Source organism: Magallana gigas, chromosome 6, assembly GCF_963853765.1.
Source record: "Magallana gigas chromosome 6, xbMagGiga1.1, whole genome shotgun sequence".
In the NCBI taxonomy this organism is placed as follows: domain Eukaryota; kingdom Metazoa; phylum Mollusca; class Bivalvia; order Ostreida; family Ostreidae; genus Magallana; species Magallana gigas.
The window spans coordinates 56,292,038-56,305,787 of record NC_088858.1 but is presented as its reverse complement, the minus strand read 5'-3'; the positions used below and the strand labels follow the sequence as shown (position 1 = coordinate 56,305,787).

Sequence of the window (13,750 nt, the reverse complement as noted above, 5' to 3'; positions counted from 1 at the left end):
CTTGGCTTCTAGTTACTTGTTACTGTTCATGTGAAAACAGATACCTAGGAATTTTATTTGTGTTCTTAAGATGTACATTGCACTATATCACTGTCAATTGTCAATATATGTCAAGTAGCTGTATATTTAAATTGAAGATATATGCCAGACTTGCTAATATCAACATTCCTTCAAGTCATCCACATAATATTACGACACAATTACTCAGATATCCCTCTGTATGTAGTCGGCTACTTGTGAATTTTGTTATATCTGAGTAATTGTGTCGAAATATTATGTGGATGACTTGAAGGAATGTTTATAATAGCATGTCTGGCATATATCTTCCATTTGAATATACAGTTACTTGTGATATATTGACAAAACTACCAAAAATTAACGATATTTGTAACAAAACCCACAAGTAGCTGACTACATAAAGAGAGATATCTGAGAAATTGTGTCGTAATATTATGTGGATGACTTGAAGGAATGTTGATAATAGCATGTCGGGCATATATCTTCAGTTTAAATATACAGCTACTTGCAATATATTTACAAAACCGTCAAAATATAAGGATATTAGTCACAAAATGCGCAAGTAGCTGACCACATAAAGAGGGATATCTGAGTAATTGTGTCGTAATATTATTTGGATGACTTGAAGGAATGTTGATAATAGCATATCTGGCATATATCTTCAATCTAAATATACAGCTACTTGCAATATATTTACAAAACCGTAAAAAATAACGATATTTGTAACAAAATGCACAAGTAGCTGACCACTTAAAGAGAGATATTTCAGTAATTGTGTCGTAATATTATGTGGATGACTTGAAGGAATGTTGATAATAGCATGTCGGGCATATATCTTCAATTCAAATATACAGCTACTTGCAATATATTGACAAAACCGCCAAAATATAAGGATATTTGTAACAAAATGCGCAAGTAGCTGACCACATTAAGAGCGATATCTGAGTAATTGTTTCTTAATATTACGTGGATGACTTAAAGGAGTGTTGATAATACAATATCTGGCATATATCTTCAATTTAAATATACAGCTACTTGAGATATATTGACAAAACCGCCAAAATATACGAATATTTGTAACAAAATGCACAAGTAGCTGACTACATAAGTAGAGATATCTGAGTAAGTGTGTCGTAATATTATGTGAATGACTTGACAGAATGTTGATATTAGCATGTCGGGCATATATCTTCAATTTAAATATACAGCTACTTGAGATATATTGACAAACCCGCTAAAAAATAAAGATATTTGTAACAAAATTCACAAGTAGCTGACTACATAAAGAGGGATATCTGAGTAATTGTGTCGTAATATTATGTGGATGACTTGACATAATGTTGATATTAGCAAGTCTGGCATATATCTTCAATTTAAATATACAGCTACTTGAGATATATTGACAATTGACAGTGATATAGTGCAATGTACATCTTAAGAACACAGATAAAAATCCTAGGTATGTGTTTTCACATGAACAATAACAAGTAACTAGAAGCCAAGTTTCTTTCATCTCGTAGCCAGTTACTAGTAGCTAGCTTTTCTTACTTCTCGAAACCAGTTACTAGTAGCCAGTTACGAGTAGCCAACTTTGATTTTATCTCGTAGCCAGTTACTAGTAGCTAGGTTTTCTTACTTCTCGTAGACAGTTACTAGTAGCCAGTTACTAGTAGCTAACTTTACCTATCTGGGTTCATGTCGATATAAATGTATAGCTGGTACATTTTATTTTAAAGAATATGGATTTTTTCATTTAGCAAATTAAATAAGATTTTGATATAGAGATCTCAGTTTCAAGTTTTTTGGGTTTTTTTTTTATACAAATGTTTTTAGTTATACTTTGTCATGGTATCTTGTGTATATATATTCATGTTGAATTCTTAGAAGTGTGCTATCCTTTTGTATGATGATGTTTTGTATTTGTCAAACTTCATGTATTACTACAATATTAAACATTCATCTTTATTTGGAAGTGGTGACTCTTAAAATGATGCAATAAGGCATCTTCTAAGAATTTATTAAATCAAATGTTATTATTAAACACTTGCACCAAATTCGTTTAAACATTCAAATTGGTGTATAAATGTAGAGTTATTTTATGCTAGAAGAATGATGAGTTCTACATTTCTGACGTGTGTCATGGTAGTAATAGTGAGTTTTAAATATTTTGTTTTAAAAGGTACGAATTCATGATATATGTTTTATTATGTTTTTGACTCGGTAAAAAGTTATGTTTGATTGCTATACATTTTTTGAAGTTTAATTATGTTATTAAATACAGATTATATTAAGTACACATTGGTAGAGTATTTAGGAACAATTGTTCATATAAAATGAAGACCAATATGAACTATGCAAGTCTTGTTATGGTGACATTATTTCAAACGTTATTTTTGACTTTTCTTTAGTTTTTTGAGTAAATATATTGTGTCATTTCGTAATTGTTCGTTTATGAGTATTTCCCCCTTAGGAAAATAAATCTTTGTGGAAAGTTGTCTTTTAATATTTCTTCTACAATGCATTTTAAAATATTACCTATTTCATATGGTTATAGTTGAATTCATGATGTAGAAATCTTAAAATTAAGTGTTGCCAAACACTATGAAGTTCACTTTTTTATTAAACCAGCCAAAAAAAAACCTGATTTGTATTTTAATATTTATTGCAAATCTTTCACATTTTAACTTAAAATTGAAAATTGAGAGTTTTTCCCTTTCCAATATGGCAATAAATTTAATCAATCTGGCAGCTAATGCGGTAGTGCCAAGGAAACATTACATTAATTTCATTCATTTAATTTATTCCCTGACATGGAGTAAAATACTAATGGCCATAATTCATTGATAACTTGTCTTCAGGTTGAGTTAATTTAAGGGGCTAAAGACCTGTATAGAGGAAGCCATTATCCATGAACAATGAGAAAACAGGGTACATATACATGTCGTTACATACTGACTCTGAAAGTTCTCTTAGTCAACAAATTGACTGTGAATAATCTATTCAGGATTCATAAATAATTGCAAAGGAGTTTAATCTAAAACATCATAGTTCTGTTGTTAAGACAGCAACCAGCATTCTCCATTACACTTTATAAGGCATGAGACATCTCCAATACAATTTATAAGACACGAGACGGAGACATTTCCTCGGCCCTGAACAAATAATTTAGAAGATCCAAATCTGTTTCATTAGATAACCTCACCAATGGAGAACTTAAGTACACTGAACAAGAGTGTTTGTACAGAACAGGGGTTAACATAAAAAGGACTCAAACAAAGCTTAATTTCTGACATCTTCTCTTTATATCCACAGGACATACAAAACAAAAATCAAAACATTACAACAAACAAGTCATAACAGTACCTACAGTCAAATTCAATATTCTGGTCCACACAGATCTCTATACATTGTTCATCTAACAGTGTTAGTCAGTCTTACTGAGTATTACTCTCTTATTAGCAGGTTACACAACAGAACATTGCAACATCTCAGTCATAATAACATATTGCAAAATAAAATAAAGCAGGACAGAGCTACTGGGCCAGTCAATGGTGGACCAACTTTCAGAAGCAAACTAACAATCTTTCTCCGAGATTCACAGTGGTTAGCTGTCAAAAAAATCTGTCTATACGGATGTGATAAAAATGAAGGTTAGGAGACTGTGCATATTATGCAGTATTCCCATATGGAAAACATACATGTAGAATCCTTAAAAAATTCCTATCATTCAGCAGAAACATAGCAACTGTATGACACTTTATAACACCAATTGCTCAAAACAGTTTTACTTTTGGCTAGTTTGATATCATGAAATATAAGTTATTTGAAATCAAAGTCACCAAAAGTGAAACAAAACTTAATCATAAAATCTCTGAAAGAGCTTAATATATGGGACTTGTTTTACGCTACAGATGGTGTGAGAAAGGTTACAATACATAACACTACTGAACTCAAAATAAAAGAACCAATTAAAAAAGTCCACGTCTCTGATATTTCGTACAATCACAAAATTTACTGACAGATAAACAAGTTTACCTGACTTCTTAACAATCCTCTTACAAACAGTGTTTCTAACTGGTATGTAATACAATGTGAATAATTTAATAAATCCTATTTCTCTGTCCTTGGCTTACTCCGACTCGCGCACTTTTCTACAGATTTCTTCAGTGAATTCTGAACACTTGGACGAGCCTCCTAAGTCACCAGTTAGCACCTGTAAGTAAACAACATTAAAAGCTAAAGCAATGAAGAATTATCATAAAAACACATACAAAGAGTTTTCAAAAAACTTTATACCCCTGCTATTAATTTTACCGTATATTTTTTTAAAAAAATTACTATTGATTTTTATCAGTCAATACCAAGAGAATCAAATGAAACAAAGTATAAGTGATAAAGCGCTGCTAGATTTCTCAAAAATTGATGTGTCTAATCATGATATGAAAAAAATTAGACAAAGTGATTAAAAATTCATGTTACAAAACATAATGAAGCGATGCTTTTTAGGTCAGAATAGCACTTTGTTGTATAGGATTGTAACAAAAACTGCTTCATTCAACAAATGTTATCTTTCTTTATAATAAACTATCGAAGGTTTTACATACACGTCATGATAAATTACCAAAGTATCTAATTTTTCAGAAAAGGTTTTCTGTTTTTAAATTTGGATAAGATAATAATAAATTGGATCCATACATGTATGTTTTAAAAATGCTAAATATGTAAACCAGAGCATTTTGTTATAACAAAAAAAGGGATCAAATGAATGATCTTCCAGTAATTGGTATAATCTCAATATAGAGATATATTATCCTGATAAAAGTGTGATATTGTTCTTTTTTTATTTTTGTTTTCCCATATCTGCTCTCTCAGGATAGAAAACCTTTATTCAATTTTAGACATTTGAAATGTTGTTAGTTTCAAATGATGATGTCTTGACTAAGTCTAGAATTTGCGATTGTCTTAGTCACATTTTTCCAAATCAAAATTTATTTAACTTTGTGAACGAACTACTAAGAGGGTAATAAAAATTATCCATCTAAAGATTCTCTGGCCTTATCAAATATGTATTGTTCATGTACTGTACTAGTAGTACATACAATTTAGTTTTATTTGAAAAAAAAATTATGTCAATTTTCCTCTTTATATATTTGAATTTAAATAAATGTCGCCTTCAAGCATAAAATAGCGTCCAGCAGTCTCCTTCATACCTTAATAATTGTGAGTTAACAGAAACAAAGAGAGAATATTTTCTACAGAAGTTATCTCTCTGATCAGAGGGACACTCCACCTTAATATGTAAAAGATTGAATAAAGTACAGGAGTAAAATAAAATTCAAGTGAAAATGATGAGGCATTTTTTTGTGTTTTTCACTGACACCCACCCTTCCTTCTCGAATCACATCAAAGCAGGCCATCTCAATGCGCTGGGCATAGGGACTGAGCCCCATATAGCGGAGCATCATGACTGCACTGAGCAGCAGGGCTGTGGGGTTAGCTTTGTCCTCCCCCGCAATGTCTGGGGCGGTTCCATGTACCTATACAGTAAAGGAACACATGTACTACATTACAAGTAAAATACAGAAAGGAACACAATTAAAACGCAGCAAAGAGACATACAAAACACAAGAGAACATATGTAGTGTTTCTATGAATTTTATAAGGTGATCGTTACAGATAGGCACATGATCAAATCCAATGATGCCGAATAGTTAATGAAACTTAGCTACTTTCGAAACAAGGAATGCTACAATACATCTCTGATTTCCAAATAGCTGTGGTTCTTCCATACATGGAAGAATTGCCTCTTCCTGCTATTTGATGTATTGTTAGACAATAATCAGTTAGGATATTTTGTCTACTTTTTCTCACCTGATTTACTTACCGATTCAAAAATAGCCCCGTCCTGACCAATGTTACCACTAGGTGTCACTCCAAGGCCGCCGATCAGTCCGGCACAGAGATCACTGTCCATAAAGAACGTACGCAATCAGAAACAGTCAGCTTCAGGTTACACAGAATAACTATACAGCTCTACTTGTTTACAGTACATCAAGTATAAAGTTCAACAAGGCTTACAGTACATCAAGAATAAAATTCAACAAGGCTTACAGTACATCAAGTATAACATTCAACAAGGCTAATATTTATTTATAAATTAATCTAGTACAATGTGACCGATTAAATGAAGGTTTGATCACTTCAACTACCTTCATGTAGAAGTTATGATACAGATTTACACAGAATCTTCCATCTTTTGCTTTATTTTTTATCATAAATTGGTTTTGCTTCTACTTTAGTTTTGTTTATAAATCTTCCCTACTTAGCCTTTCAGATGGATACAAACTTCAAGTTTTCAAAATTTGTGACTGATTCAGAACACCTGATGTTTATGACAATTGTGCTCTTGTTGTATTATCTTCAGTTTGAATTATTTCAATCTTACAATAGGCGGATCCCCCTACAGTCAACCTGACATAACAAACCTTAAAATGTCTCCATACAGATTGGGCATCACCAGAACATCAAACTGAGTCGGGTCTTGAACCATCTGAAAAGAAATTCTCCATAAATAACTACATAAGCATTCAGAACAACCATATAGGAACTGTCCTTCATCAATGATTTCTCATGATTCTTAACCTCTTAAGTATGTAATTGGTGGATTGAAAATTATGAATACATGTACATGTATTATGGCCTATGTTCTGTGAGATTGGATGCAAGGCTTGCTATTAGTTTTTAATTGTGGCAACATCACTATACATTTTTAGATTTACCTGTTTAGAAACTCACATGCAAGTTACAAAATGATTTGCAACAAGTACATAATATCAATCTGTTGGATGTTCCTTTGATGCACAGACCGAAAAAATCACCAGGTTTTTTTGCGACTTACAGATAAATATCTCCTTAAATTGATGTCTTTTTTTTGTGTTTGTGCCTTACAGTTAAACAGACTGTGTCTAGGTACATCTCCTTAGACTTAATGTCTTTGTTTTGTGTTTGTGACTTACATCTAAACAGACTGTGTCTAGGTTTTTTTGTGACTTACATTTAAACAGACAGTGTCTAGGTACATCTCCTTAAACTTAATGTCTTTGTTTTGCTCGGCTACATGTCTACAGCATTTCAGGAATAAACCGTCTGTCATCTTCCTGCAAACCAATCAAAACTCAAGTAAGAACGACAAATAAGACATCTCTACAAATCTCTGAACAACACCCGATATAAAATTCATTCAATTCACAGGTTGTTAAAATAATTGTATAATGGAGCAGTTCCTTGTCAATTTGATGCATTGGTTAAACAGAGAAAAATATTTCTTCTGTGATGTATCATGAGTTATCTATAAATTTATTTTAAAAAACATAGATAGAACTTTTTCTATATTGACTGCAATGTTCATGAATAAAACACATTCAAGACTATTAACAGATTGTCAGAAAATAATGAGATCAAGAGGGAGATTTATGTAAAGATAAGATTCCATCTCTTTCCAACAACAGTTTACATTGTACATAAGTTTATTTACTGAATACAGCTAGTATGTCCCTAACAATGGGAAATTACAACGGCAGCAAATCCGACCCATTTGACTCGGCATCTGGCTTAACTTTTAGGAAGTTATTGAAAAGTTTCAAGTTTAGAACAACATTTTAATGATGTAGGAGCACATGGCTCGATAGTCTTGGGGGTTAAGGCCAGTAACTGAAAGGTAGCTGGTTCACATCCAAAGAGTTTATGCACTAACACGAGGCACTTTATCAACATCGTTATCAGTCCACCCAGCAGAAATTTGGTACCGGCTTATGCTGGGGGTTAACCTGCAATGGACTGGTGTCCCATCCAGGGGGAGTCAATGACTCTGACATCCACTTAGCACCACAGAAACTGGGGAAAAGCACCGGCCTTACGCACCTTCATGGCACAGAGATGGACTTAACTAACTTATTAATTATTATATAATTCAATTAATTCATAATTTGCTTTAATCAATCAACTAAACTGATTGTTTAGTATTAGATTATATAAGCAATTAGCTTATATCAGACCTCTAGGGTCTTTGATTATTCAGGGGTTCACATGTTACTTGCAGTTAATCTGCCAGACAACAGAGAGAGGACTCACATAATGTTGGCTTTGTGGACGGCAGTGACAGTATCTCGGTTGTTGTCTCGAGCATAAGCGAACGCGTACTCGGCCACTCTCATTGACGCCTCCTCTGTAATCTTCTTAATGCTTTGTACCACACCATCTACTATCTGTAACACAAATGACGATTGGTTTAAAAAATTTAGTACTTTAACATAGGCATTTCATTTGTTGTTTGCAGTATTTATGTAATAAACTGACCACATGTTCTATACCGCTGTACTCTCCCTCTGTGTTTTCTCTGATGGTGACCAGGTCTACATCATTGTACGGGGTCTTGTATCCCTCTATGGACTTACAGGGGCGGACATTGGCGTACAGGTTAAAGGCCCTTCATCAAAGACAGAAATAAATAGAGGTAACTTAGGTATATAAAGTATATAATAAATAGAGGTAACTTAGGTATATAAAGGACATAATAAATAGAGGTAACTTAGGTATATAAAGGACATAATAAATAGAGGTAATTTAGGTATATAAAGAACATAATAAATAGAGGTAGCTTAGGTATATACATGTATAAAGTAAATAAAAAATAGGTAACTTATAAAACTATACACATTACAATGTTACATTGTGAAAATAATTGTAATTTATACTATAATGATGTAAAAAGTGTGTGCTTCCAACACACACACATATATATAATGTAAAAAAATAGATGCTACCAATTATTTCAAAATAAAATATTCTTTAAAAATTTTGACAATCTAAAACTTCAAATTGAAAATGTTTGTAGGTTTAAAATATCATGAATTTTTTTTCATAAATTTGTACTGACAACACTGAAAAAATACCCGTTTGTTTTGTTTAACCAAGTTTCAAGAAATTAGCAACTTTAACCTTACTCAGTTACCCCTCCTATTACCTAAAGAACAGAGACAAAATCTGGCTGAGAACTCACTTTCTGAGGGCCAGATTCAGAGACTGATGTCCCTTTCCTATCGGTGTTGCTAAGGGACCTTTGAGTCCAACTTTTGTTCTGTCCATGGACTCGAAGATCTTGGGAGGGAGTCGGAAATTCCCATCAGGGCCTTTGACGGGGGTGACATCAACATCTTCCCAATCAACAGGGGCCTGCAGCCAAAAAATTAAATCCATAATACACTATAGGATTTCTCATGAATTATGATGGAATACATTATATGTGTGTCGATCTTTTCATGGAACATGTTTGTGGTTTCTCTTCAAAGTAATAGCAAAGTTATAGAAACCACAGATAGGCTTGATAATTAAAATCATTTATCACTTGTTTGAGTTCTTTATCTAATTATCCTGCTGTATGGATTGTCATGATGTAGACTGAGTGTGCAAACTGAAGCTTGTTGGCATTATAAAAATCATTGAATAAATTCTAGCATATTGTGCGTTTTTTCACATTTTAGGCACACCAGTCCATGTTATAAAACTCAAAAGTCAGTAATTCAATACCTAAACAATAGTAATTAAATTTTATTTCTTTTATATCCAAACTCCGCCACTCTACATTTTACCATTGCTAACACAGCTAGTATAAAAAGGTTGCACAAAGTCCATCAATTACCCCTGCAGCACTAAAGATATCCTTCACAGACTGGGAGATTTCCGGTCCGATTCCATCCCCTGGAATCATTGTCACCATCTGCCTGGCTTCTGTGGAGTAACATCGTGATCCCTGTAAAAAAAACACAGTAAAATGTGAAATCCCAAATGTGAACCCACCATTAAAGCTTGTATCACACTTATTTGCATAGAGATGGCATGAAAAATAAAGCATTAAACAATAAATTTGCGCAAAATTTGTCATATAATCTGAGACATTGAATTCTAATATGTTTGCCTCTGTGATTGGGGTAATTGGGTCTCAGACATCATCTATAGACACATGACATATTTATCAGTTAATCGATATACAGCGTTAACGTGAAAGTTTTTATCCTTTTATAAATCGTAACAACGGCATCAACTGCTTAAATAATCAATAACTTTTGTCTAAATAGATCCTTAAATGAAACGAAACTACACTGCTTGTTGACAGAACGTCGTCTGCAAATATTCCCACGTGGCCTTTCAAACGCCAAATCCTCTGAACAATTCGATTTCTAGACGATGTAAATCACATTCTGATCAAACAGCTGTATCTTTTTCATACATGACTTTACTAACCTGGTTTGGGATCTCTTGTAGTAGCCTTTTCAACGCTCGCCGAAAAGCCATCGTTGTGACCTTCAAAATGGAGAGTTCCGATATTTCGATTTTCCTGTTGCCGGTCTCAGTAGCTTCGACGCCTGATCTCTTAAGGGGAAAATGTCAAAACTTAATATGTTACCGATCGAGTTGAAGCACATTGAGACTTTATTACGAAACAACGTCACACAATACACAGGGCCAGTAAACAGAACTGCAGTAACGGTAAACCTCCAACTCTCTGTTTTAAAAACAAGAGACCTATGGACCACATTGCTCACCTGATCAACAGTTCGTTCTATCATTCTATTTCGTTTTGTAAAACATTTTTCATATATATTTCTTTGTTAAACTTTGAAACCCCGTTAGGTGCCCCAGTATTATAGATAATCCACACTCTGAGGATGTTTGAGTAGTAATATCGAAAATTGGAGTGTTCACTGTATGCATGCAGTTCTTGAGAGATTATTAAACATATCTCCTATATATTACTATGTTAAACTTTGAACCCCTCTTAAGACCCCAGTTTTTGTCCGGGGGTAAGGATTTAAAAATTCAGAATCTTACCTATAAATACAAGCATTATAGTGTTCATATTGGCATATCTGGTGCAGTTGTTCTTGAGAAAAGTAGTTTTTATAAACACACACCCTCTTTTCACTGAACATTCGCAATTTTTTAAAAAGTGTGGGTTTCGCCTTTTATTTTCTCAATTTTTAATCCCATTCCCATAAGGATGCTGTGTACCAAGTTTAGTTGAATTGGCACATTGGTTAAAGTCAAAAATGTACGTGCATGAAAAGTTTATACAGACCGACAGCTAGACAGACTGACAGAAGGATGGACGACTGACAACAGGTGATAAAAAATTCTTACTTGAAACTTTAATTCAGAAAACTGCCAAAATCCTGAAAAAATTGTGCATATTTTTAACACCTAATTACCGTAAATGCGAGATCTGTCCAATAGTTTTGGAGTGTTCCAGATTACTATAAATGTGCATGGAGTATTTTGACAATGGTTTGACTATCGCTTTCGTGCGGTATACACTTTTTAGAAATATATTTTAAAACCAATAAAAGCCTTGACCTTATAATTACTCTTGTATTTGAAGCAAAGAAAATCAATTCCTTTTTAGCTTACCTGAGCTGAAAGCTCAAGTGAGCTTTTCTGATCACATTTTGTCTGTCGTCCGTCCGTCCGTCTGTCCGTAAACTTTTCACATTTTCAACATCTTCTCAAGAACTACTGGGCCAATTTCAACCAAACTTGGCACAAATCATCCTTAGGCAAAGGGGATTTAAAGTTGTGAAAATTAAGAGCCACACCCTTTTTCAAAGGGAGATAATTAGAAATTAATGAAAAATTTTGAGAAATTTTCAAAAATCTTCTCAAGAACCATTAAGCCAGGAAAGCTGAAACTTGTGTGGTAGCATCCTCAGGTAGTGTAGATTCAAAGTTGTGAAAATCATGACCCCCAGGGGTAGGGTTGGGCCACCAATGGGGGGGGGGTTGAAGTTTTACATAGGAATAAATAGAGTAAATCTTTAAAAATCTTCTTCTCAGAACTAATCAGCCAGGAAAGCTGAAACTTGTTTGGAAGCATTCTCAGGTAGTGTAGATTCAAAGTTGATTCATGATCTCTGGGGGTAGGGTGGGGCCACACGCAGCACAGTTAAGGCTGTCAATAAACTCCGTTCAGACAAAAAGTACGGGAAATGTGCATTATGACATCACAGTATATTACAAACCTCGAAAGTACTTATTAATCTATTTATTAGTAAAATTAACTTATACTAATCTTTTAATTAAAAACAACAAATGCTATTACTTACAATTTTGATGTCCGTTATATCGTACACACTGAAAAAAAAGCGAGATGTCGTTCTCGCTGTACTACAAAATATGACGTCATATGCTTCAAAATGACGCATTAAGATAAATCATTGAAGGCTATCGTGCAGTTTTATAGCGAAGAAAAATAAATGTCATACATTAACGGAAAAGTATAAATGAATATTTTGTTTAAAATTATTATTAGTAGAATGCTACCTATATAGTCTTATTTTCATCTTGTTAAAAGTATGCATCGTATAAAGAAGCCACCTCGGTTTTGTATAAAATATCGTATATCTAAAATCTGAGTACCTAAATAAATCACTTAATTGCAAGGGCATACACTTACCTGATCCCGACAAACTTTTACATGTAAATTTGAAATATGCTATGTAACTTAAAAACTTCTACGATCCTTGTAAAATCTTACAAATTAATTATTTTTTAATGAAATTAACCCTATGACCTTCAAAATTATTCAATATATGCATTATAAATTACGGTTTCTACTAACAAATATTCTTATCTTAAAAAGTTCGCACCATTTTTCAAAATCTACGATATAACATCAAGTTATTTCATAATTCAGTTGTGAATTTTGACATGATTATGCCATTGCAATATTGAATTTTTTAAATGACCTCAAAACCACAAATACATCTGCTTGTACCATGCGACTGCCATATCACGTGACCACTATGAACATAAAATATTGTACTGTTATATATATATTTTAGAAATATATTGCATTCGAGTGAGTGTTATTGATTTTAAAAAGGACATGCCAGTTTAACTAAAGTATACGTGTTTTCATCACAAAAATTTGCCCATATTTTTATTGACTGCCTTAACTGTACTGCGCATTGGGGGTGTGTGTTAAAGTTTTATGTAGGAATATATTGAGTAAATCTTTAAAAATCTTCTTCTCAGAAACTAATCAGCCAGATGATTCTTTATAATTGTTAAGACTTTGGCCAAGGACAATTCTTTGGCCTCACAAGAAGGTTCAGAGTTTGATGTAGCTTTATATCCCATATATAAACAATCGTTAAGGATCATTTTGAAAACTGCAATACTCAACATGTGATATGACTATAAAATCATCCTGTTAGAAAAGGGACTAATGATTATAAACATAAGGATATCCAGGGGGAAAAATGGATTTTATTTATACAGGATCTACATGTTTAATTGTACATTGTCCAGATAGTTTGTATTATGACTCCATTAAGCTGATTTTATCATACCTATTGTTCCTCAGGTGAGCGATGTGGCCCATGGGCCTCTTGTTTAGACGTTGCGGCTATATACCAGATAGCTCAGTTGGTAGAGCACCTGACTGGATATTCAGGGTCCCGGGTTCGAATCCTGATCTGGTCCATCACTATTTCTCCCATTCTGTTACATTTGGTGTCATGACCAACCCCTGGAACTGACAGATTAACCCCTACCAGGGGAAGAGCCTGGGGTGATCTTCGAGGGCGAGGATCATTTAAGGGGGAGGAATGGGACGGTCAGACCGGCTCGAATACCAGCGCCAGATAGCTCAGTTGGTCAAGCACCTGACCAGAGATTC

At 33.5% G+C, this 13,750-nt stretch overlaps 1 protein-coding gene across 1 annotated transcript; it reads right to left on the bottom strand.

Moving 5' to 3' along the window:
* Positions 1–3,299: 3,299 nt before the first annotated feature.
* On the bottom strand, positions 3,300–10,464 carry LOC105326646 (isocitrate dehydrogenase [NAD] subunit alpha, mitochondrial). The gene is made up of 10 exons (XM_034470041.2): positions 10,318–10,464; positions 9,716–9,826; positions 9,077–9,249; positions 8,374–8,503; positions 8,149–8,282; positions 7,073–7,175; positions 6,504–6,568; positions 5,903–5,984; positions 5,403–5,555; positions 3,300–4,231 (listed from the first exon to the last, which is right to left on the bottom strand). Exons 1-10 carry the CDS (start codon positions 10,366–10,368, stop codon positions 4,148–4,150), a joined length of 1,086 nt encoding a protein of 361 aa, XP_034325932.2. The 5' UTR covers positions 10,369–10,464; the 3' UTR covers positions 3,300–4,147.
* Between the last annotated feature and the right edge of the window lie 3,286 nt (positions 10,465–13,750).